Below are 24,021 nucleotides of genomic sequence, written 5' to 3' on the forward strand. Positions count from 1 at the left end.
ATAAGGGTATGATAAACTCCATTACTAACCTTTTCTTTCAAAATTAAACAGAACTTCTATAACACATGCATACCTCTCCTTGAAATCCAGGAGGCTTTTCATATGTAGACTGTCCAGTCACTGAGTTGTAATAATAGACAATCCCTTCTGTGGTCTTGTGAGCAGTCCAAGCATCAGCAACCTCCTCTTTTGTAGATGGTTCAACCTTTGAGGCAGATTCAGGAGCAGCTTTTTCTGAGCTGGTTGTAGATGGCACACTACTTCCACTTGAAGTAGCATGTCCATTAACAACTTGACCTGATAAGGGAGAAGACACAGGAGGTAATTTACCCCCTTCTGTGTTTGATGCTTTGGAGGAAACAACCTGCAAAGACACTTGCTCTCCTGGAGGAGCCAATAGAATTGTGTTGTCTGAAGTTGATTTACTTGTGGTGATGCCTGCCTGTATAGGGACTGCAGGACGAATTGGTGGCAGGAAAGGATTCTGAACAGTGACAAAAGCTGAAAAAGGACGAGGCGGAACCTGACCTCCTGCCTGCGACTGAAAAGTCCATGGTGACACTGGAGCAGGAACTGGAGGCACGTTTATGTAAGGCACATACTGTGGCTGTTGTTGTACAGGGGTGATGGAGGCGATTCCAGCACCAGGTGCACCTGTTGAGGTAGAAACCGTTGATGTACTTAGGATTGGCCTTGGACCTGAAACAGAGGTATCTGCTGGTGCCTGTTGTCCAAAAGAAATAGAGGAGGAATGGGGAATTCCAGGAGGCCCAGGTGGTGCAGAACCTACAGCAGTCAATGCAGACCCAGAAGAGGATCCAGGCAAGCTTGCAGATCCAGAAATTCCCGGAGGTGCCATAGGTGAAACTCCAGGAGGTGCAGGAGGCCCAGGGGACTCGGACAGTCCAGAGGGTACAGAAGGCCCAGGCACAACAGAAATTCCAGGCCCAGATGACACCATCACCCCTGGACCTGTGTTCCCCGACAATCCTGGAGGTCCTGGTGTTGAAGGCAGGCCTGCTAGAGTAGTTGGCACTTGAGATACAGAAAATGGAGTAAGCCCGTGAGGTGCAGAAGGCACTGTCAATCCAGGAAGTCCTGATACCACAGAAGGAACAGTCAATGCTGAAGGTCCAGCTGGCATAGAAGCCACAGTTGTTGCAGAAGGACCTGGCACACCAGGTGGAACAGGGGGTGTGTTGCCACCAGTGGAACCTTGAGGCGCGGGAATGCCCGGAGGAGCAGGAGGTGCTGAAACTCCAGGAGGTCCAGTGGGTAAAGGGCGCATTGGACGCCAAGCGTGTCCTGATGGAACTGTAAGGCCAGGAGGCCCTGCCAGCCCCTGGGAGGGAGATTGTGAAATAGGAGCAGGAGGCGGTTGCCACCTAGGCCCAGCATATGAGGGTGCATGAAGTGCATATCCGGAAACTCCTTGGCTGGTTGCATTCGTAGGCACAGAAATGGAGCTGGCCTGTGGCAAACCAGCTGCAGCAGGCTGAAAAAACAAAGCCCGTTACTTCAATATAAAAAACAAACAGCATTCCATTAAGAAATAAACAAAGATTCACAAGACTTACTGGGGTCGGCGGTTGAGGAGGCTGCAGACTTGTAGAATCAGAGTTAACATGATTGGGAGCTCTAAAAGGAGGACCTGCTGTAGAAGGTGATGGTGGAAAGTTCGAAGAAGCAGTATACAGAGGTGGTGGCATTCCCTGGCTTTGAGTTGCGGTCCCAGAAGATTGCCATTGTCCTTGAGGTCCTGCGATTGGAGATTGTCCAGGCACAGGAGGTTGTACTGACTGAGGCTGCCATGCCTGAGTTGCCATATCTTTTGAATAAGCTGTGTTCATAGCAACTTATGCAACATACCATCTATAATGTGATAAAGTCTCAATAGCTGTCAACATGAAAACAAATTTGTCAAATACAGTCAAGTTTCCAACAGGCTCAATAGCTGTAGGCATGAAAATAAATGTCACAAATGCATCTCTCTCTCTCTCCTCTCTCTCTCTCTCTCTCTCTCTCTCAGACCAGGCATGCGCACTCCAGCATATCCGGCACCCACGCCCCCCCGGATGACAGCCACGAGGACATGCTCCACCACCATAGATGAGGGAGACCTCTCAAAGACCATGCCTCTCTCTCTCTCTCTCTCCCTCTGCGTTTTCAGAGCTCCGCCATCCCCCCCCCCCTGCATTTTCAGCCTCCAGACATCTCTTTCTCTCTCCTCATAGCCCCCTCCCGCCACTCTCTCTCTCTCTCTCTTTCTTTCTCTCTCTCCCGCTTGCTGCCCCCTCGCCTCGGCTCTGCGCCAACCGCCCCGCCCTCTGTGCTAACCCGCCCCACCCTTAACTGTGGGAAGCGCTGCAGACTGATGGCTCTTTTCACTTGAGAGAGCTCCTTTCCCACCCCCATCTTCCCTCCTCCATAAGGACCTAAGCACTCAGGAACACCCCCCACTATGGGAGATACTAAGAAAATGGAAAATTCCAGGCTGGATACAGTGGAAACAGCTGTGAAAACCAACAAGAAAATGGCAGACAGCAACCTCAACGCGGCCATGAAACAAATGATGGAGCGGTTCACCAAGCTAGAGGACAATTGGAAACAAGAAAGAGAGATATGGAGACAGGAAAAGGAGGCTTTACAAGCTGAAATTCAGCTTCTCAAAGGAGAGGTGAGCTCACTCCGAGAGCAATTTGCAAAGGAAGAAGGCGAAATCCGCAAAGAAGAGAAGAAAAACATCAAAGAGGAGATAACCAAAGAGGTTACACAATCCCTTGAGGCACACATAGAGGCGGCCAAAGACGGATGGGTTGAGGTGGCAAAGAAAAGCATCAAGAAGGACATCAAGGAGGAGCATCATAGAGAGGAGCCCATCCGAGTGTTAGAAGTCATCTCCTGTCTATTTGTATACACCAGGGCCTCTGTTGTGGGTGTGCCCGCCCGTATATCATTTTTCCACACTCCCCGTATTTTTTCCCTATTTTTCCCATTTTTTCCTAGTGGCTGGAGGGCTGCCAGGTGATGCCAGGAGCACCCCAATGCTGGCCGACTGGACTTTCTTCAGTCATGTGCATCTGGGCTGCTGGCCGACTTGTTCTGACTAGGCGTAGGCATCTGTAGCTGGCCGACTGCTATTTTCAGAAGTCGTGGGCATTTTTCTCAGTCGTGGGCACCATCTGAAGCTGGCCGACTGCTCACATGGAGATCTATATATTGCCCCTCAGCCCCCACCACTTTCTCATTCAGTTTTTCGGGATCTTGTGTATAGAGAAGAGTTTACACACCTATCTCTCTGTGTTTCTTGTGCTGATTATTTTCTGCAGTCTACTTGCTCTTGTCTACCCAAGTTTGGTTGTCATTTCCGCTGCATATTCTGACATGGTATTAGAGCCCTAGGCTCTAGGAGATCTTGGGCGTTTTTCTGAGCAAGAGGGGGAGCAACAGGTTGCTGATCGGTGGACTGTTTCGGGCTGAACGGGAAGAGAAGGTGCAAGAGGAAGGCGGGCTAAGGGGCTGGACAGCCACTTGCATATTTTCAGATTTTCAGATTTTTCCCACCCACCCACCCTTTCAGGTTACTCTCCGAGATGGCAGATTTACTCGAGATGGCTGAGAAGCACGTGAAGATTCCGACTCTCCCCACGTTCCCAGTGGATCGTCAGTTGGACGGGTCCAATTACGGCATCTGGAAGGTCATGATGGAGTCAGTTCTGGAGTCATATGATCTGAATAAGTCACAGCTACACATCAGTTGTAACACAAGTCATTCTCTATAAGAAATCATCATATGAAACCTTAATACTTCAAGAAACCCACCAACGTTTTTTTTTTTAAAGAGTTTCAAAAAAGGCCCTCAAAGAAACGCGAGTTTCAAACATGAAACGTTTCAGAAACATTTCCCCAAGATCTTTCATGGAAGAAATGCGTTTCTTGGCAACTATGCACAAGGAGTCCTTAGTGAGATCCAAATCAGCTGTACTTGCTCGAGAACCAGCACAAAGAGCTCTCACTGACTTCTTCCATGCTAGCACTCCGAGGGCCGATCCACCCACCATACCTGGACCACAGGCTAGTGCAGAGCTCGGCTGAGAGGTGTGACACTCGACAGAGCCATTGAGTTATGCAGAGCTCGACACCCCAAACCCCATGGCCCTTGCCCATAGCCACGGCCACGGCCACGCCACCAGAGGAGGATCCGGCCCATCATCTCCCATCGTCGCAGGACCACCTCGCGCCGGCTCAGTTTTACCACCTTGAGCACCATGTCACAGCGGCCCACCAGTACTGAACCACATGGAAGGGAACCAGTTTTGTGCCACCCGTGTGTGACTTGCTTCGTGCTGTATGGACGAGAGCCTGTTGGTGCCACCCGTGTATGGCCAGGATGGTGTCTTACCTATGGGATTGTCACTCCATAGGAAGACCAGGACATATATTCATATTTCTGTCGCGCCAGTTTTGTGCCCAACAAGAACTTTTTGTACAAGTTTCATGAAAGGGAGATTTTGTCCATTACATGAGCACATGCATTTATGATTGCATGCATAAACTTGTTTTTGCATGAATTGTTTGCGTATGTTTTGACTGTTTTGCCGTGCTAGTATAGTGGACGGGGACGTCCCAAGTGTACCGTGGGAGTGCTACTTGTGGACACATTGGTGTGGCATGTAAACAGGTGGTTTTGCCCCTTTTAAAAGTGTAAAATCCATAAGCTATTGTAACTTTAATGTTTATAAGCTAATGTGTTCACACACATTTAAAAAAGGAGCTGGACATTTTCTTTGGATGGTGCCCATAGTATTAAACATGTATTAAGGCTTTATAACCTTTAAAATTAAAGGTATTGCATGGAAACATTTACTATCCTTCCCACGTGGGTGGTGGCTGCTGTACTTTCTATCCATCGCCTGGCTCTATCTCAGCTGTACCCGTCTGCACTGTACCCGCCTGATGGTACCCAACTGTTGTACCCGCCTCTCAGCTGCACCCGCCTGCTGTACTTAACCCGTACCTGCCTGTACTTGCTACCCGCCTATTGTAGTTGCTCTGTACCTGCTGCTGCAGATTACCCATGTGCTGAATCTACTGATTGTACCTGCTGCAAGTACTGTACCAGCTGTACCATGTACCTGACTGATTGTACATGTTGCAAGTACTGTACCTGTTGTACCTTGTACTTATGCAAATGCCATCCTTGGGAGAGAGGTTCTTTGTATTTCATGCCACTTGTTGATGATTGTAGCAGATTCCCTTGGGTTTATTTTCTTTCACAAAAGGACCAAGATTTTGCTCGGTTCAAGGAGTGGCATGTGATGGTGGAGAAAGAGTCTGGCTTGCAGATAAAGACTCTTAGGGCTGACAAAGGAGGAGAGTTTTCTGGGAGCAGATGGTGGTTGGCTTGCCAGATGTCGGCAGCAGGTAGGCACGTTGTAGTTCTTGCATTCGTGGTAAGCATCACAAAGAATCTTTTCTGAAGCAGGCTTCGAGGCGGGCTTCGAAACCTTTGGAGTTGGTACACACTAACTTGTGTGGACCTATGCAAATGCCATCCTTGGGAGGTTCTTTGTATTTCATGCTACTTGTTGATGATTGTAGCAGATTCCCTTGGGTTTATTTTCTTTCACAAAGGGACCAAGATTTTGCTCGGTTCAAGGAGTGACATGTGATGGTGGAGAAAGAGTCTGGCTTGCAAATAAAGACTCTTAGGGCTGACAAAGGAGGAGAGTTTTCTTCCAATGCATTCGTGCAGTTTTATGCGGAACATGGCATCAAGCGGGAGCTGACGGGTTCGCCTTCAGAGAATGGAGTAGTTGAGCAAAAGAACAGGACTGTGGTGGAGATGGCGAGGACAATGCTGGAGCATCGTGATCTTCCTCGTCCACTTTGGGGAAAGGCTGTGGCTACGACTGTCCATATCCTCAACCGTTCTCCGACGACTTCAGTACCGAACATGACTCCCTTTGAGGCGTATTTTGGCAAGAAACCCGATGTCTCCCACTTCCATGTGTTTGGGAGTGATGCATATGTTCACATTCCAAAGAAGCAAAGGGGGAAGCTTGACTCAAAGTCTCAAAAGCTTGTTTTTGTGGGATATATCTCTCTTTCCAAGGGATACAGGTTGTATGATCCAGAGAGGAACGAGGTCGTTGTCAACAGAGATGTGGTTTTTAATGAGCATGTTCCAGTTTCCATTGTTGATGAGCCGCCACTTCTTGGAGACCCAGATGATTCTGATGATGATTCCTAGTCAATTGTTCCAGCTCGACAGCCTCAGTCAATTGAGGAGGTTGAGCCCGCGGCTGGAGATGAGCCCCCGCAACGGCTGGAGGCTCTGCGTTCTGCTCAAGTACCCAGGTGGTTGGTAGACACCCTTCGGGAGTCAGGTGTTACGGAGCTTCCCTCCGAGAGGACCACAGAGGACAGACCTCGAAGATCGCATAGAGTTCATGACCAGAAGAGCTCCTACAAGTAAACTATGCTTTTATGTCTCATATCATGCGGGACAAAGGGCCCACTTCCGTCAAGGAAGCCCTTGCACAGGATACCTGGAGGAAAGCCATGCAGGTGGAACTGGATGCCATAGAAAAGAATAAAACTTGGGAGTTGGTTCCGAGGCCATCGAAACGGTCTGTCATTGGTGTCAAGTGGGTCTTTTTAAGACGAAGTATACGTCAAATGGGTTGGTGGCCAAAAACAGAGCCAGACTTGTGGCTAAGGGTTATGCTCGGCGGCCTAGCATCGACTATGAGGATACCTTTGCACCGACAGCGAGAATGACCACGATTGGCCCGTATTTCAGATGGATGTGAAATCTGTGTTCCTTAATGGTGACCTGTAGGAGGAGGTGTATGTTGAGTAGCCTCCAGGCTTTGAGGTTCCGAGATCAAAAGGGATGGTTTACAGGTTGCAGAAGGCCTTGTATGGTCTTAAGCAGGCTCCCAAGGCTTGGAATCAGAAGATTGATTCCTTCTTTCTATGGACTGGATTTCAAAGATCAGTTGCAAATCCTAACTCGTATCTCTTTCGAGAACGCGGCATGGTCACGTTGATCATCCATTATGTGGATGACTTCATTCTCACTGGCGGTCATGTGGAGCACATTGCAGTGACGAAGGCTGCCTTGTCAAAGGAGTTTGAGATGACCGATTTAGGCTTACTTCACTTCTTCTTGGGATTGGAGATCTCGCAGAACTAGAGGGGGTTCATTGTCTCTTAGCAGCAGTATGTCCATGAGTTGCTTGACGCCTTTGGGATGGGGAACTGCAAGCCTATCACGTCACCGATGGACCCGAACACGAAGCTTACCGTGAATGATCCTTGTGAGCCAGTTGATACCTCTCTACACCGAAAGCTGGTTGGTTCATTGATCTAGTTGCCGAACACCAAGCTTTCCTGTGGGGCTGTTGAGCTCGTTTATGCAGACACCGTTGAAGTCTCACTAGGACGCAGGATTGCAGATCTTGTGGTATCTGCAAGGTATGAAGGATCTTGGACTCTTCTACACCACTCGAGGTCAAACGCAGGACCGAGTTTGACTCCAAGGATGGAGTGACTCAGATTGGGGAGGAGATCCAAACACGAGGAGATCTACATCAGGCTACAATTTGACCCTCGGCTCGGGAGCTATTTCATGGAGCAGCAAGAGGCAACCAACTATTGCCTTGTCATCTACAGAGGCAAAGTACCGGGCTGCTTGTGGTGCTGCTTGCAAGTTGTGTGGCTGCAGAGGTTGCTTGGCGAGATTGGGTTTCCACAGAAGGAGCCCAAAGTCATCCAGTGCGATAGCTAGAGTTGTATCGCTATTGCTTGAAACCCGGTCTTCCATGCCCAGACCAAGCACATTGAGATACAATATCACTTTGTTCGTGATAAGATCTTGGCTAGTGACATCTTGCTTCTTTATTGTTCGGCGGCGGACCTCTTCATGAAGTCTCTACCTCAGGCTATGCTCCAACGGCAATCCAGCTCACTGGGGTTGGTTCCACATCCAGGAGCTGAGAGGGGGTGTTAGCAGTCATCTCATGTCTGTACACTATGTCAGGGCCTCTGTTGTGGGTGTGCCCACTCGTTTTAGTGTCTTCCCATTTTCACTCTCCGTGTATTTTTCCCTATTTTCTAGAGGTGTGTTTGGGCTATCGGCTACCTCCAAGTGCTACCCGACCTGTCCCTCAATGCTGGCCGACTGAGCTTTTTGCTGGTCGTGAACAGTCAGGGCTGCTGTTAGCTGTTTATGGGCTGGCCGACCAGCACCCTGAGGCCATATAAAATGGCCTGTAGTGTGCACTTGAGAAAGATAAACGAACGGACCCTGGCGTTGACACGATCCCACATCTGTGTCTGAGCCTCCCAATACTTTCGGATCGACGGTAACTCCCCTTCCTCTACTTCTGGTCGTGGAACCCCAACAACCACGAAATTAGCGAGGTCGTAAGACTCCAGAACAGATTCCATCATAACCTTCCATATGTTGTAGTTGTTCCCGTCCAACTGACGGTCCACCGGGAACGTGGGGAGTGTCGGGATCTTCACATGCCTCTCGGCCATCTCAAACAGATCTGCCATTGCGGGGATGTACTCTGAAAAGGGTGGGTGGGTGGGAACAAAGAAGAACTAACGCCTGCAAGTGGCTGTCAAGCAAATCAGCCCGCCGTCCTCTTGCTTCTCCTCTTCCCAAATAGTCCCGAACAGTCCACCAATCAGCAACACAACAGTCCCCCTCTTGCTCACACAAATCCCAAGAACTATCTAGAGCCTAAGCTCTGATACCATGTCTGAATACGCAGCGGAGATGATGACCAGATCTGGGAACACGAGAGTAAAACGCAATGCAGAAAAATAACAGCACAAGAGAGAGAATGGTAGAGGCGTGTAACTGTGCTCTATATACACAAGAAGATCCCGGGAATGATACAATAGTGACAAGGGGGCTGAAGGCCATTTTATATGGCTCCCCAACAGCAGTCGGCTTGCTGTAGGGCAGCCGACAAGGGCATGTCCACCACGACTGGTTATAAACCAGTCGGCCAACACCAACAAGGTGTCCACACAGTCGGCCAGCATCAGTACACGCAAACAGCTGCAATTAGCTACAAACAAGGACATCCTACCACCTCAGGGGTGCCTCCCAAGCCACAGAAAAAATAAAAAAAATAGGAAAAAATGGGGGAAAAATACGGGGAGTGAGGAAAAATGATAAGACACCTACAGAGGGCGGGCACACCCACAACAGAGGCCCTGGTGTATATATATGGACAGGAGATGACTTCTAACACCTACATGGAATAAGCATAATAAATTTGCTAAATCTATCAACAATAGTCAAGCACTGAGTATTACGCTTATCCAGACAGGGAGGCAAATTCATGACAAAATCCATCAAGATATCTTGGAAAGCTCCCTCGGGAATTGGTAAAGGTTGTAACAATCCTATCTTCTTCCCACGAGAAGCTTTTACTTTTTGACAGATGTCACGGTGTTGCACATGTGCAAACACATCTGACCTCATTCTTGGCCAATAATATTGCCTTTCTAACTTCTCCACAATCGAATTCATGCCCCGATGACCACCAATGATGGCATCATGGGCATCATGGAGAAGAGCTGCCCTAAACGACTTCATGACACAAAGTCGGCCTTTGTAGAAAAGCCAACCGTCACGTATAAAAAAGTGGCATGGTCCTGTGGCATCCAATGCCTATTCCCACTGTGTACCGAATTCCTTGGAATCCGCGTATGTGTGCTTCATGTTATCTAGTCCCGTAACAATGAGATCGAGTCTAGTGGTCTGAATCAAAGTCACTTGTCCCTTCCTACTCAAAGAATAGGCCACTGGGTTGGCCTTTCCTCGAAGGTACTCGATCATACCAGCAAATTACTGGAAGATTTGGCTCCAACGGTGCTGTCGATCACTCCACTATGCACTTGGCATTGTCTGAATCCAACATAATGCTTGTTGGTCAGTGCAAACCTCAAATTCTCACCCATAAAGGAAATGTTTCCAATGTTTCAAGGCTTGAATGACTACTAGGAGTTCCCGATTGTAGACCGAGTAATTATTTTCTGCTAGCATAAACTTACGACACATGATGGCCATTATGTTGTAATATACCTCCAATTGCGGTGTTAGTTACATCGGTGATCACTTGAAATGACTCGTCCCACGAGGCAAGCGCTAGACAAGGCACTTCTAACAACGCCACCTTGAGATTCTTGAATGCCTCCAACGCCCGTGGAGTCCTTCGAATCCGTTGCCTTCTAAAGTTGACACCCTTTGGCAGATAGGTGAGATCCACCAAAAGGTCAGAAAACTTGTCTATGTGGGTGGAGTATGCCTGGCATATACCCACAAAGGATCTGATGTCAAAAGCAATCTATGGTACTGCCCAATTGACAATCTCGGCCACCTTGGCCGAATCAAGTTGAATGCCCTCGGCACTGATAATGTACCCAAGGCAGTGAACCTCAGACAAATAAAATTCCGACTTCTTCTCATTGACGTAAAGCTCGTTGCTTTCCAACAACTTCAGGACTTTCTCATCAATGTCATGCTGCTCAACGGTAGCTGAAAATACTAGTATGTCGTCGAGAAAAATGAACATACACTTTCCTATTAAGTCCTTGAACACACGCATCATCATGCGGTTGAATGTGGCTAGGCTGTTCATCAAGCCAAAAGACATGACCACAAATTCATAGTGGGCCCGTTCCACACAGAAGACTATCTTGGGGATGTCCCCCTCAACAATTCTCACGTGGTGGTACCCCCTCTTCAAGTATAGTTTCGAGAACACGTTGGCCCCATTCAACCTCTCGAGAATGTAATCTATTCGAGGCATCGAGAACTTACTCTTGATAGTCAACTTATTGAGTGCACGATAATCGACACACAATCGAGAAGACCCATCCTTCTTCTTAACAAACAAGATCGAAGCTGCAAATGGCGACACACTGGGACGTATGAAGCCAAATTGCAACAGTTCTTGGATTTGGCAATCCAACTCCGATTCCATTGCCTTGGAAAGGTGGTATGGAAACTTGCTCGGGGGATCCGAGCCTGGGAGAAGGTCTATTATATGGTCCTTTGATCTAGACGGGGGAAGCTGGGGAGGGAGATTGTCTCAAAGATAAATCTTATGGAACTTGTTATGGAAAACCTGGTACTTCTTTGAAGCCCTGGCCACTGTCTGGGCAGTCTGGATGAAAATCATCGCACACTGTGCCTTTCCTGATTTCTCTTTTACCCTGTAAATTGCTTATGAGAGGAAGGTTTGGGATTCCTAGCTCACACTTAATGGTCACTGGGGATTTAGACACATTCAGACTAATCTCGAAAGTGTACTTGTCCCACTTGAAATCTGGCTTGTGCTTGTGAAACCACTGAATTCCCAAAATTATGTTTGCTCCTACAAGAGAGGCAACCATAAAATCACGCACACTCTACGCCCTAAATGACTAACTTAGGACTCTCAGCTTCAAACTTGATGCTCGTTGTCATGCCTGTGCTAAATCCCTCAACTTTCTTGTCCACCGAAGTCAAGACGAAATGGGCTCGCCGAGCGACATGTTCCGTGACCACATCCTCCGTGCTGCCGCTGTCAAACAAGATGACGACTCTTTGGCCACCTATGTAGCCAAAGGTCTTCAGCAATTCATTGCACTCATACCCTTGGTCATGGGCACCCTTCTGCTTATCTTCAAGCTCCCGGCTAACAATTGCACCAACCGAAGCACTGAGATCCGAAGAACTTGGGACAGCCGCTGGGGTCTGTGTGGGAGTTGGGCTCACCATTGAAGCCATGGGAGCTGGGGTGGTTGTCTATGTAGTGGTAGTCTTCTTAGGACACTCCCTAGAAGTGTGTCCTTTTGTATGACAAAAGAAGCACCTACTTTTCTTCTTGTACTAAGTTGTCTCCTCAGCACTCAATTTACCACTGGTCTTGCCTGCCTAAGCTTTCTGGTCTGGAGTAAGCTTGCGCACATTGATCGGGTTTTTGGAGCCAGAGGCTCCCATGCTCTGTCTTGGGAAGACCCTGTCTAGTTTTGGTCTTTTCCCTCCGAGGCAATTGCCTTGGGAGTTGCACGTTGGAAAGTCCTAGGCTTTTTGCCATTATGTTTCATTTCAACACTCTGCCCAAGCGAGAGTGCGTCTTCGAAGGTGACTGGCCTAAACATACGCACCTCCCACTGGATTTGCGTATCAAGGCCATAAAGAAACTGCCCTTCCTTGTCCTTGCCAGATAACTCCAACTGCAAACGTAAGTTTGAAATTTTATTGGCAAACTCAAGGATTGGTTACGCATTGACGCGCTCCCCTAAACTCGTTTGCGAGTCGCTCAAGGTAATGGGGGCGGCATTTTTTGAGAAAATGACTGGAGGAAGCCATTGGTGTCATTCTTGCGTCCAAAGCCACAAGGTATCTTTCGTGTTTCACGCGTCACCTGGCCTCGTCTTGTGCAACAGCACGAGCTACTGCTGCACGGTCTTCCATCTGTCAAATCTCCATTGCTCACATCTGCAACTCAAGCACCGAGCTCGGCTGCGGCCGTGCCCCTTCAAAAGGGTCATGTAGTAGAGGATCTAGAATCTAGGAAACCTAAGGAGAGGGAGCAGGAGATGGAAAAAGAGGTGCCAGACGGAGAACGGGTGCGCTCTTCCAAGGCCAAGATCTACGCCTTCTGCTTTTCCAATTTGGTACCCTGTTTTGTGATTGCTCACATCATCTGCTGGAACCTCTCCTGTACACTCGTGTCTGCTACCCTAGAAGGACTGCTTGGTGCACTTTGGTCCAAAGGTTGCCGTTCTCTCTCCTCGTCGTGGCTCGCCAGAACAAGAAAACGCACTTCCTTTTCGGAGCGCAATCTGACCATCCACTATGCGTGTGGGTGACTTCCAGAGGCTTTCGAAGGCTGAAAACCAACCGTCCTTCGAGGGACAAGAGTCACACCGCCACCAGAGTCTAGAAACCAACCACACAAGCAAGAAAAAAAATTCTTTCTTTTTCCCTAGTTTTTTTGGCTGAATCTTCACACTTGAAGAAGGCTCTGATACCAATGTAACATGCGGAAGCTTCGTGGACGAATCAGTAACTTCAATGTTCAGAATTCAACAATCTTAAGCGAGTATATCATACAAAACAATATTTAAAAGCACTTGCTTTACACAAAAGCATTAGCTCCTCCCGTTCAACCATCCATGAATGCACAACCACGTGAACAACCAGAACTATGGATGTTGGCATGGTTGTACAAACATGGTACGGACGTCTGTACAACGGTACAGACCGGGTCATACAGCCCTATACAACTCATGTAACAGGAAGGATTCTGAAAAAATCGCCCAAAAATCATTTTTTTAACTGAATAAAATTGAGTATGCATCAAACCCTAGCAATAGAAATTCAGGAACATACATGTTTCTCACGAAACCCAAGGATTGGAAAGCTTACAATAATCATTCTCCATGCATCACCCTTTGTCCCTCGTTGGTTTAGGACGGCTCTAATGTCAACAACTATCATGGATTTAGGCAACAAAATCTCTGATTCTTGCAACAGAATCCTCCCAAGATATCCTAAGATATACTAAAGACAAGACAAATACGAGATTAGCTCCCAGTTAGGGTTCGGCAAGCTAGCTCACCACCCAACCATAGATTTGAAAACATCATATCACCCCCTGATTATAGGGGCTAAGGGTCTGCCCACACACACCATACCAAAACATCCCTATCATTCCGTACTGCTACCCTAACATCACAATGGACTAACCTAGAGTGGGTTAGCACTCATGGTCTAGGTACAGAACCATGTGCACAATAACACAATACAACAATAATCCACTAATAACCCTCAAATAAGCCAATAGAAGGTATATTTATGGGATTATTAACTTGTAAGCTTTTATATTGACTTAATAAACTTTTATGAGCTGTAAACTAGGCAAAATTTTGAACCCAAAACCACTTTAGTACCAAATTGCGCCCATCGTTTGAGGACCCAAATGAATAAATCAGCCAAGGTTTAGGGAAGCAAAGTTATTCTACTATGAAAAACCTACAAGTCTCTCATACATCGCTTCGTCGGATTCTATTTCTAACCTACTTAAAAATTGCTCAGAAAACTGCAGATATCTATGTTCCGCACAAAATCCAAAAATATATGATCACAAATGATAGGATACATCTCCAAGTCAGTACTAGAAAAGAAGGGCTCATGTGGGTGTATGGAAGGCCGACACCAGGCATATTTCATTGTGAGCCATTGTCGCTGGTGTACCACCTAGAGGTAATCAACGTCAAACACATCTCGCACATGTCAATGTGATGCCCCTCAAACGCACACTTGTAACCCTCATGTATGGTGTAAACACATTTTATGACACTAGTAGCACCATTTGTAGGGGAGAAAACGGCCAAACTTAAAAGGCTTTATTGGGAAACCCTATTGGCCACCCATAAAGTGTAACATGCAGAAGCTTCGGAGAAGATCGGTAACTTCAAAGCTCAGAAATCAATACTCTTTTTGCGACGGAATTAACGCACAAGTTGAATGAAGATGTGCAAAAAATATATATATATATATATATATATAGAGAGAGAGAGAGAGAGAGAGAGAGAGAGGAAGAGATGGAGAGGACATAGTATTGGGTCCCAAATACCCTCTGTAGGGCCCCCACCACGAATGGTGTATTTGCTTTATTAGAATGATGTAAATCTGAAAAGAAAATACAAAAATCTTGACCTTTCTTGGCTAGGAATTCCCTGCCCTTGACTTGCAATCCTTCACCCCTTTGCTTAGCACCTTCTTGGCTTGTCTAGCCCCTTTATGCTTGAGCTCTTGGTGAAATCTGAGATGAACAAATGGGATTATGGACTCTCCTATTTATACTACTCCACCTAGAGTAGTCGGCCAGCTGAAGTCCAGGCGGCCAGCATTAAATGTCCCACGACTGAATATTTCAACATTTAATGCTGAAAAAATCACATAAATTGCTGCGCATTTTTCCCTAAATGGCTGGGCATTTTGGATGGGCTGGACCATACTTTTGCAAACAACTTGAGGGCTGGGCAGCCTGTATGGGCTGCCCCATACCTGCCCTACAGCCATACAAAGGCTGCATCTCCTGAATGTCTGCCTTTAGCCTGCCCCTAGGGCTGTCCTACAGCCCCTCCATGCCTGGTGGGTTCAGCCAGGGCCTTCTTGGCCCTCATGGGGGTGGTTTCACACCATCCCCATGCCCACACTAAGACTTGGGGTAGCCCTATGGGCTGGCCCCTTGTTCTAAAAGCAAACTCTAACTAACTACACAGTGATCTGGCATCCAGTACCATGCCAAATACACAGAATCACTGACATCATTCCAGAGGGAGACTCATAGCGCGGACTGGCACTGTTTCATGTGCAGGACAGTGCACACCTAACCTTGGACTCATGTGCGGGACAATGCACACCTGACCTCAGACGACTGAGATGGATCCCTGGCTGACTCGTCCCGGACTGGGCTCACATGGGACCAGTTCACCATCCCAGGTCCTGCACCTTCTGTACAGATATGTCTGCATGGCATCCAAGTGCGGGATGCACGTGACATAAAGGAGGTGATGGAAGATTTGGGTGAATTGGGCCGTGGACAAGGCCCGTGTGAATGGCACCCATAGACACACCTCTTTAGGTGTAAAGAGGCACCCACAACCTGCTCATGTCCGAGTCGGACAGCAGCCTGCACCCTATATATGCATGTGCATCCCGTCTAGAAGCTCCATCTCATCATCGCTTGTCTTCCAAGAGTGGAACACACTGTTGGATGCAGCCCTCAGCCCAAAACACAAGCAGCCAAAGGTCCAGAACAGTCCCAAATCAGCATTGAGAGGTAAGATGCCAATGGAACATGGTTGTCTCTCCGATGACCGCCTTCCAACGTTGGTCGCCAGGGCACAAGGCAACCAGCATTCAGGCTACAGCCACAACATCTTTACATGTCTATGGTCAGTACCAACAGGGATATTCAGCCCTCCAGTCAATCCTTCACATTCATACAGCAATAAAGCAAATACACCTACACGTGGGGAGCCTTCTGAGGGTTATTCAGGCACAATCATGTGTACCTCTCTCTCTCTCTCTCTCTCTCTCTCTCTCTCTCTCTCTCTCTAGGCCAGGTGTGTGTAAAAGAAGACAATTTTTGTGAATCTCTCTCTCTCATAATTCAGTTTGTGAAGTGTTCTATTGTCAAATCCCCACGGATCCCCTCGTGATCGACCTTGGTTCGAAACTCGAATCCTGCAAACAAACGAACAAACAAACAAGCAAAGGGGTGCAGGCTTGACTCACCTCCCAACCATGACAGCCGTGGGCAAGCCCACAGTCTTGGCTGTCCCCACCGAGCCACGAGCTGAGCTAACTAGGTTGACGTACCGACCAATCTCCTCCTCGCGACGTCCCATACCGCCACGAAGCTGCCCTCGTGGGCCTCGAGATTGCTGCCGGCCTCGGCTGCATAAGCAGGTGCACGTCTGCACTAGATCCAGGCTCCAAGACCATAGAGCTCTCACAAACTCGCGAGACTCTCTATCATCCAATAACTAACCTTGGCCACCCTTTTATAGGCTCTTGGCCGGTCATCGGGCGTCCACACTTGGCCGCCCGCCCGTCCATACTTGGGTGCCCGCCCGTTAGTATATCCCTAACTCAGCTCGTCAATCAGCCTACCTAGTTCCAAGCTTCCCCAAGCCTCGAAACTAGTCTTGCATGCGTATAGCACACGGTAGATACACACTGTGCACATGACATACTCCCCTTCCTCTAAGAGCTCACTCCTGAGCTCACTAAAAAGCCAGGGTAATCTCTCTGAAGAGAAGTCATTGTCTCCCATGTAGCGTCCTCCTCAACACGATCCTTCCACTTGATCTTGTATTTCGTGATAAGCGTACTACGCAATCTTCGTTCACGAAATCCAAGAATCTTTTCAGGTTCGTGCGGAACAAATGTCATGTCCTGGACATCTATAATTTCTTGGAGTAACTAACTGATCTACTCCACCCAGTACTTCCTTAAGTCTACTGACATGAAATACAGGATGAACTTTCACATGAGAAGGCAAATCCAATTCATATGCAACTGAACCAATCCGTCGTAAAACACGAAATGATCCACAGTATCTAGGGGATAATTTCGGATATCTACCTGTCCGTAAAGTCTCGGAATCTTTCGGAACTCGCAAATACACCATCGTTCCTTCAGAGAACTCTCTAGGTGAACGATGTCTATTAGAATAAAACCTATCTCGGTCTTGAGCACTTCTAATAGATTCCTTTGCAACTTGTAACATTTCCTGCATATCTTGCAAAAAATTACGTGCTGCATCATGCTGAAGTCCTGAGAATCCTACTGTAACAGGTGATCTTGGTTGAAAACCGTACATAAGCATGAAAGGACTAAACCCTGTACTCGTATGCTTAGTACTGTTATATGCAAATTCTAACATAGGAAGATAATCCTCCCATGAACTCTGTCTTTTGGATATATATGCTCGAAGCATATCCTCCAAAATCTAATTCACTCTTTCAGTCTGGCCATCAGATTGAGGATGATCTGAGAAACTCAAATTCAAAGTTGTTTCCAACTTCTCAAAAACAAGTTTCCGAAAGTCACTCGTAAGAGTCCCTATCACTGACTATGTCCTGCGGTAACCCGTACAGTCTAAACAATTACTCGATAAACTGCCGAGCTAATTGCGTAGCTGTAATAGTCTTCTGGGTCGGTAAAAATCTAGCCATTTTTGTCAAGCGATCTACCACAACCCAAATAGAATCATGGCCTTGATGTGTTCTTGGCAATCCGGTAATAAAATCCATGGAAATACTTTCCCATTTATTACCTGGGATTTGCAAAGGATGCAACAACCCGGCCTATCTAAAGCGTTCAGCTTTATTTGCCTGACAAATTTGACACTTGAGAACATAATCTTCTACATACCCTTTCATCTTCGGCCAATAAAAAGTGTGTTTCACTAATGATAGCGTCCTGTGTACCCCAGGGTGTCCAGCAGAAGGGGCGTCGTGACACTCCTTCAGAATCTTGGACCTAATGTCCGGGATCTGTGGTACACAAATTTTATCATTACGGAACAATAAACCATTCCGAATCATCCACTGGCCTCCTGCAGCCTGAATAGTAGACTGCTCAGTCACCGAGTCTTGGTCAATCAATGAGCTCCCGTCCTGGATCTTTTGCCAAAATGGACCAAAATAACTATCAGTCCTGCAAAGCCCTCTCAATGACTGAAATAAGTCAGTAGAAATCTCGGTGAACGACAAAGTATTCACCTCTCTAATCCGACTAAGCGCATCTGCAATACTATTCATGGACCCTTTCCGATAACGGATCTCAAAATCAAAATCTTGCATTAACTCTATCCAACGAGCTTTCCTGCCTCTCAAAACAACAAAACCGAGAAAAGAACGCAGTTGTTTCACTGTTCGTGGTATAGGCCAGTCCAGAACCTTCTGAACTCGGTCATAGTCAATGCTCAATCCATCTCTAGTGATCTTGTGTCCCAAGTAAATGATGTCTGTCATAAAGAACTCACATTTACTCAATTTAGCATATAGTCGATTCTGTCTTAAAATAGCTAAGACAATCATGAGATGTCTGACATGATCCTCAAGAGTACGACTATAAATCAAAATATCATCCAGGAACACCACCACAAATTTCCCCAAATGTTCACGAAAAAGATCGTTCATCATTTGCTGGAAAGTGGATGGAGCATTGGTTAACCCAAAAGGTAATACGAGAAACTCGTAATGGCCATACCTAGTCCGAAAGGCGGTTCTTTCGACATGCTTTTTATGAATACGTATCTGGTGATAGCCAGTACGTAAATCTATCTTCGTGAAATATTTCGCTCCTGCTAACCGGTCAATCAGGTCATCTGATCTAGGGAGAGGATAACGGTTCTTAATAGTCAGCTTGTTCAATCTCTTGTAATCTATACACATTCTCCAAGTATTGTCCTTCTTTCTCCTAAGCAACACAGGTGCACCCCAAGGTGATTTACTTAGACGGATCTAGCCCATCCTCAAATAATCTTCGAGTTGTTTAGCCAACTCATCTTCCTCAGCTTGGCTCATCCTATAAGGTGGAATACTCACAGGATGAGCACCAAGGATCAAGTCAATACGATGATCTATTGCCCGTTCAGGTGGTAAACCCGATGGCAATTCCTTAGGAAATACGTCTTGAAACGAATCAAGTATCTTCTGTAATTCTTTGCTTTCAAACACACTTAATTCATTCACATCCATAGAAGGGATGAGAAAAGAAGAAAGTGGAATCAATACACAATGGAAAGCGGTATACAAAGAAGAATCCATTATATTTCCAAAATCAATTGTAGTTACAAGAGGTCCCTGAGAGGGATGAATACAATCACCTAAAATACTATACTTGGTGTCCCTATGCTGAAAAGAAAAAATATGACTAGACCAATCTATCTGGACGTCAAGAGTCTTAAACCACTCAATTCCTAATAACAAGTCTACATTTTCCAGATGCATAACATAGCATTCCAGAGTGTCTTTGTAGTCCTGAATCAGGATTGGAAGCATCTCCACCTTGCGATCCCAAACTTGTCTTCCCGCAGGTAGACGTACCTCATAGGTATGGTCGCTGAGTGTCGTATCAAGACTCAATTTCTGCACAAGTTTGTAGTTAACAAAATTATGCGAACTGCCAGGGTCTAAAAGAATGTGAATTTTATGGCCATTCACTTCTCCATAAACTCGAGGAAGATCATGCATGCCAAATACCTTAGAATTGAACAGACAATCAGAACAAGTACTAGGGCGAGAAAGTACAGTAATTGACTTACCTATCAAAGACAACTGGTTAGCTGCCTTTGGCTTGGGTCCTGCGTTTGACTTGGTACCCTTTTGCTTCGGGCACTCATTACGCATGTGTCCTTTTTCTTCGCAGATAAAACAACGTCCTTCCTTCTTGAGCTTCAAAGCCCTAAGGAGTCGTTTCTTCTTCGCTGGTGTCGAACTTGAATTCTTCGAAGGTTAGTCCAAAGACTTGCCTTCAGTCGTGTTAGCCATAGGTGCGGAGAACTTTCTTTTATGCTTGTTCCCCTGCTCGGTAACGGGTTTTGACTTGGAAGAGACCATTGTATCATCATAGATACGAGCTGAATGAATGGCCTCGTCCAATGTTTTACATTTGTTATTTTTAACCTGTAATCGGTACGAGTCTGGTAAACCAGTTACGAAAAATCCCAAAAGAGTAGTGGAATCCATCTTTGTAGCTTTCATCTACAAGTTACGAAACTTCTGGAGGTAGACCTCATAAGTGAGGTGCTGCGAGGTCATGGTCAAAGCTGAAAACCGGGCAACAACATCGTAATCATCCTCTTTCTTGAGGAATTCTTTCTTGAAGATATCTTCAAATTGTGCCCAAGTCGTTGGCTTAGGGTTCAGTTCCTTCCACCAAAGTAAAGCTTTGCCGGACAGGAAACCTGCTGCTAACTGTATCTTCTTTCCGTCATCATATGAATGAAACTGAAAGTGAACTTGTCACTTGTGTAGCCACGTGTCCACGATCTCCTTGGTTTGCTGCTTTTGCTCACCCCTGAATGGTTCCGGAGTAATATTGGGGCCTAAAGCTGAAGCCAAGGTATCCATACCCGAGAAAGTAGAGAGGGTAGTGATCAATAGCGCGATGGAGTTCTGCTAAGCCTGCATCTAGGCTGCGATTTGTGCCTGACGTTCCGTCGAAGAAGCTTCGAGAGCTACTTTGAACTCTTGGAAATCTGATTTTGACACAAAATCGTCAAAAAGATCGGCATCGGTACCTTCCGTAGCCGGCAAGCCTTTGCGTTCCACGAGGGGCTCCAACTCTGATTCTTGGATCGACATCGTGAAGAGGGTACGCGGAGAGAAAATTCGATCTTTACACAATGAAAGTGCGAGCGAACTTGAGAGCTTGAGAGCTTGAAAACTTGAGAACTTGAGAGATGTGTGGCAAGAAGCCCACGTGAGGGGGTTTATAAAGGTTTCCCAAAAGCCAAAAATCTCGAAAAGCTAGGCTTAGCTTTTGCTTTAGCTTTTGTGTTTTTTTTTTTGAATATATATATATTCTCTTTTCTTTTAAAAAAAAATAAAACACCTTGGAAACCTTAGAGAGGGGAGTTCTTTTAAAACTTTTAAAAAAATTTTTAAACTCCAAAAAACTGAAAGCTAAAAAAAACGAAAGCTTTCCTTAGTTTTTTTTTTTCTCTCCCCCCGTCGGTGAGCTGCCGGCGCATGCTTTTCCTCTCGGTTCTGACGTCGAGTACTGTACTGCCAGCGCCTGTCTGCTGACGACTGCCGGCGCCTGCTTGCGCACAGGCGGCCTGCAGTGACCTGCGTGCGGCTGTACCCGTATCAACTCGCCAGCTTGCGTGGGCCTCAGTGTGCCAGCCTGCCGTGCGTGGCCAGGGCGCTGGCCGGGCCTGGCCTGGGCGCCCGCCTTGCCTGGCCTGGGCACCAGCCTGCCTAGCCTAGCCTGGGCGCTGGCCTGGCTGGGCGCTGGCCTGCCCGACTACGCAGGCCTGCACGGCCTTAGGCGCCTTCGCATGCTTGGCCGGCTGCAAGTCTAGCCGCCTGCAACACGTCAACCAAAAGCTTATACAACGCCTCCCATACTTCGCTCTCTCTCTCGTTCGTTCAACGAAAAGCAATAAACGTGCTTTTTTTCTTTTTTTTTTGTTTTCTCTCCCTGCAAGTTCTGCGACTTCTCTTCTTTGCAAAAGCAATCAACCCTACTTAACTACCATCTCCCATCATCAACATGGGTTTCTTTGATGAAGGAAAACACATACTAAACTGAAAACTACAGTATGCACAGAAAAAACAGCAAGCTTTTTTAACACATACCGTTCTTCGACCTCATCTTCTCTACCTACCGACTTGCTCGTTCACGAGGTATGCTCTGATACCACTGTCAAATCCCCACGGATCCCCTCGTGATCGACCTTGGTTCGAAAGCAAACAAACGAACAAACAAACAAGCAAGGGGGTGCAGGCCTGACTCACCTCCCAACCATGACAGCCGTGGACAAGCCCACAGTTTTGACTGTCCCCACCGAGCCACGAGCTGAGCTAACTAGGTTGACGTACCGACCAATCTCCTCCTCGCGACGTCCCATACCGCCACGAAGCTGCCCTCGCGGGCCTCGAGATTGCTGCCGGCCTCGGCTGCATAAAGCAGGTGCACGTCTGCACTAGATCTAGGCTCCAAGACCATAGAGCTCTCACAAACTCGCGAGACTCTCTATCATCCAATAACTAACCTTGGCCACCCTTTTATAAGCTCTTGGCCGGTCATCGGGCGTCCACACTTGGCCGCCCGCCCGTCCATACTTGGGTGCCCGCCCGTTAGTATATAACTAACTCAGCTCGTCAATCAGCCTGCCTAGTTCCAAGCTTCCCCAAGCCTCGAAACTAGTCTTGCATGCGTATAGCACACGGTAGATACACACTGTGCACATGACATCTATGGTAAACAAGTAAAAGGTTCCATTAAGCTTCCACATGAAACACGTGGTATGATGACTCCTTGAGAGTGGAGACTCTTTTGTCATATGATTTACCGGCGGTGCTCCTATGGACTAGTTGGACATAGGGAGCGCTTGAATACAGTGGATAGCCGGTAAGGTGCATACTGGACGCATGGGGTCGCTGGTGTGTTATTTATTTATTTATTTATATGAATCACAATCAATCTCATTAACAGCACAAAACACTCAAAAAGTTACCATACAGGCAGTTAGGGTGTGCTAGAGCCTTGACAAAAAAAACAAAAAAAAACGACCACCCTGGTAGTGACTGGAGACTGTCAAACTCACAATGGTCGTGGATGAGCAAGCACAGCCAATAAAGACTCGGCCTTCTTTCCCCACAGAGAGAACCTCTCTGCTGTCAAAGTCCCTCCCTGTGAAGATGACATCCGGGACTTGTGGTGGGACATGTGTCGAAGCTTCACTTTCCTGAAAGAGGGTGGTCTCACTGACCACATTACCCAGATTCTTGAACCTCGAGCCTACCCACCTGCCAGAGGCACTGACTAACCGGAGGATACATAGGCCAAATCCCTTGCGAGGCATGTCGCATATGCAATTGTGTCTGTTTTCTCTTTAATACTTGGAGGGAAGCCCAACCTGAGGGCTGCTAAGAAACAGAACACTCTGAACATGCTGCCCTACCCTTTGAAGATGCTCAAAAACAGAGATGCCATACCCACTGAAGATGCTCAAAAACAGAGCTACCCTACCCACTGAAGATGCTCAAAAACAGAGCTGCCCTACCCTCAAAAACAGTGGCCAATGATCTCTTCTCTTTGTGCGCGTCTAATTTTTCTTTGCCCTAAAAAAACAGAATATCCTCTTTGATGAGTTAAAACCTAGCAAAGCCTGTGGAGTTAAAAAGTAAATTACGCACCTGCTGATGGCGTACAGGCAAAGCGCAGGCCCCTCTCTTTTCTTCTGCATTCGGCTGCACAAAGAAACTGAACCAGCCCTTTCTAAAGAAGTAGTAGCGTGTATTCTGTATGAATATAGGTAGTCATAGACATTAGAGTGATTCTGACAAGAAAAAAACTCATATATTTATTTGTTTGTTTATTTTTAATTATTATTACTATTATTATTTTCAGCTACTTTTAGTGGTTTTTACTTTTCCTGCTAGAACATGGACTAAGAAGGTCTCCTATCCATCAACCCAGTATTCTTTGGGAAACTATTGTATCTCTAGGTACCCTTAGAGGCACAAAAATGTTTTCAAATTGGGGCCTTAGTTTGTGAAAAAGTAAATAAATAATTAGGGGTATCTTTAATCCAAAAAAGGTTGTAATTCGACAAAAAATTGTTAGCCTAAGGTTTGATAAGTTTACTAGATACAATATAACTTATTATAAACATTGTCATGAAACATTATGGATATGTGGGGTTATGTCGTTCTCTCTATAGTAGCGGCTTCCCAAAACTC

The 24,021-nt window shown here is 46.7% G+C and overlaps 1 protein-coding gene across 1 annotated transcript in view; it reads right to left on the minus strand.

Annotated features, from left to right (window-relative positions):
* The window catches only part of PRP40C (pre-mRNA-processing protein 40C), a 33,072-nt gene extending 9,458 nt beyond the window's left edge, over positions 1-23,614 (minus strand). The window contains exons 1-3 of the mRNA XM_086777872.1: positions 23,476-23,614; positions 1,578-1,897; positions 74-1,495 (exon numbers count right to left, since the gene is read on the minus strand). Of these exons, the coding sequence (XP_086633998.1) occupies positions 74-1,495; positions 1,578-1,850 (1,695 nt within the window). The 5' untranslated portion in view covers positions 1,851-1,897; positions 23,476-23,614. The remainder of the gene's footprint in view (positions 1-73; positions 1,496-1,577; positions 1,898-23,475) is intronic.
* Positions 23,615-24,021: the final 407 nt, after the last annotated feature.

Source organism: Cibotium barometz, chromosome 3 (assembly GCF_041138505.1).
Source record: "Cibotium barometz isolate CiBa-2024 chromosome 3, ASM4113850v1, whole genome shotgun sequence".
NCBI classification, from domain to species: domain Eukaryota; kingdom Viridiplantae; phylum Streptophyta; class Polypodiopsida; order Cyatheales; family Cibotiaceae; genus Cibotium; species Cibotium barometz.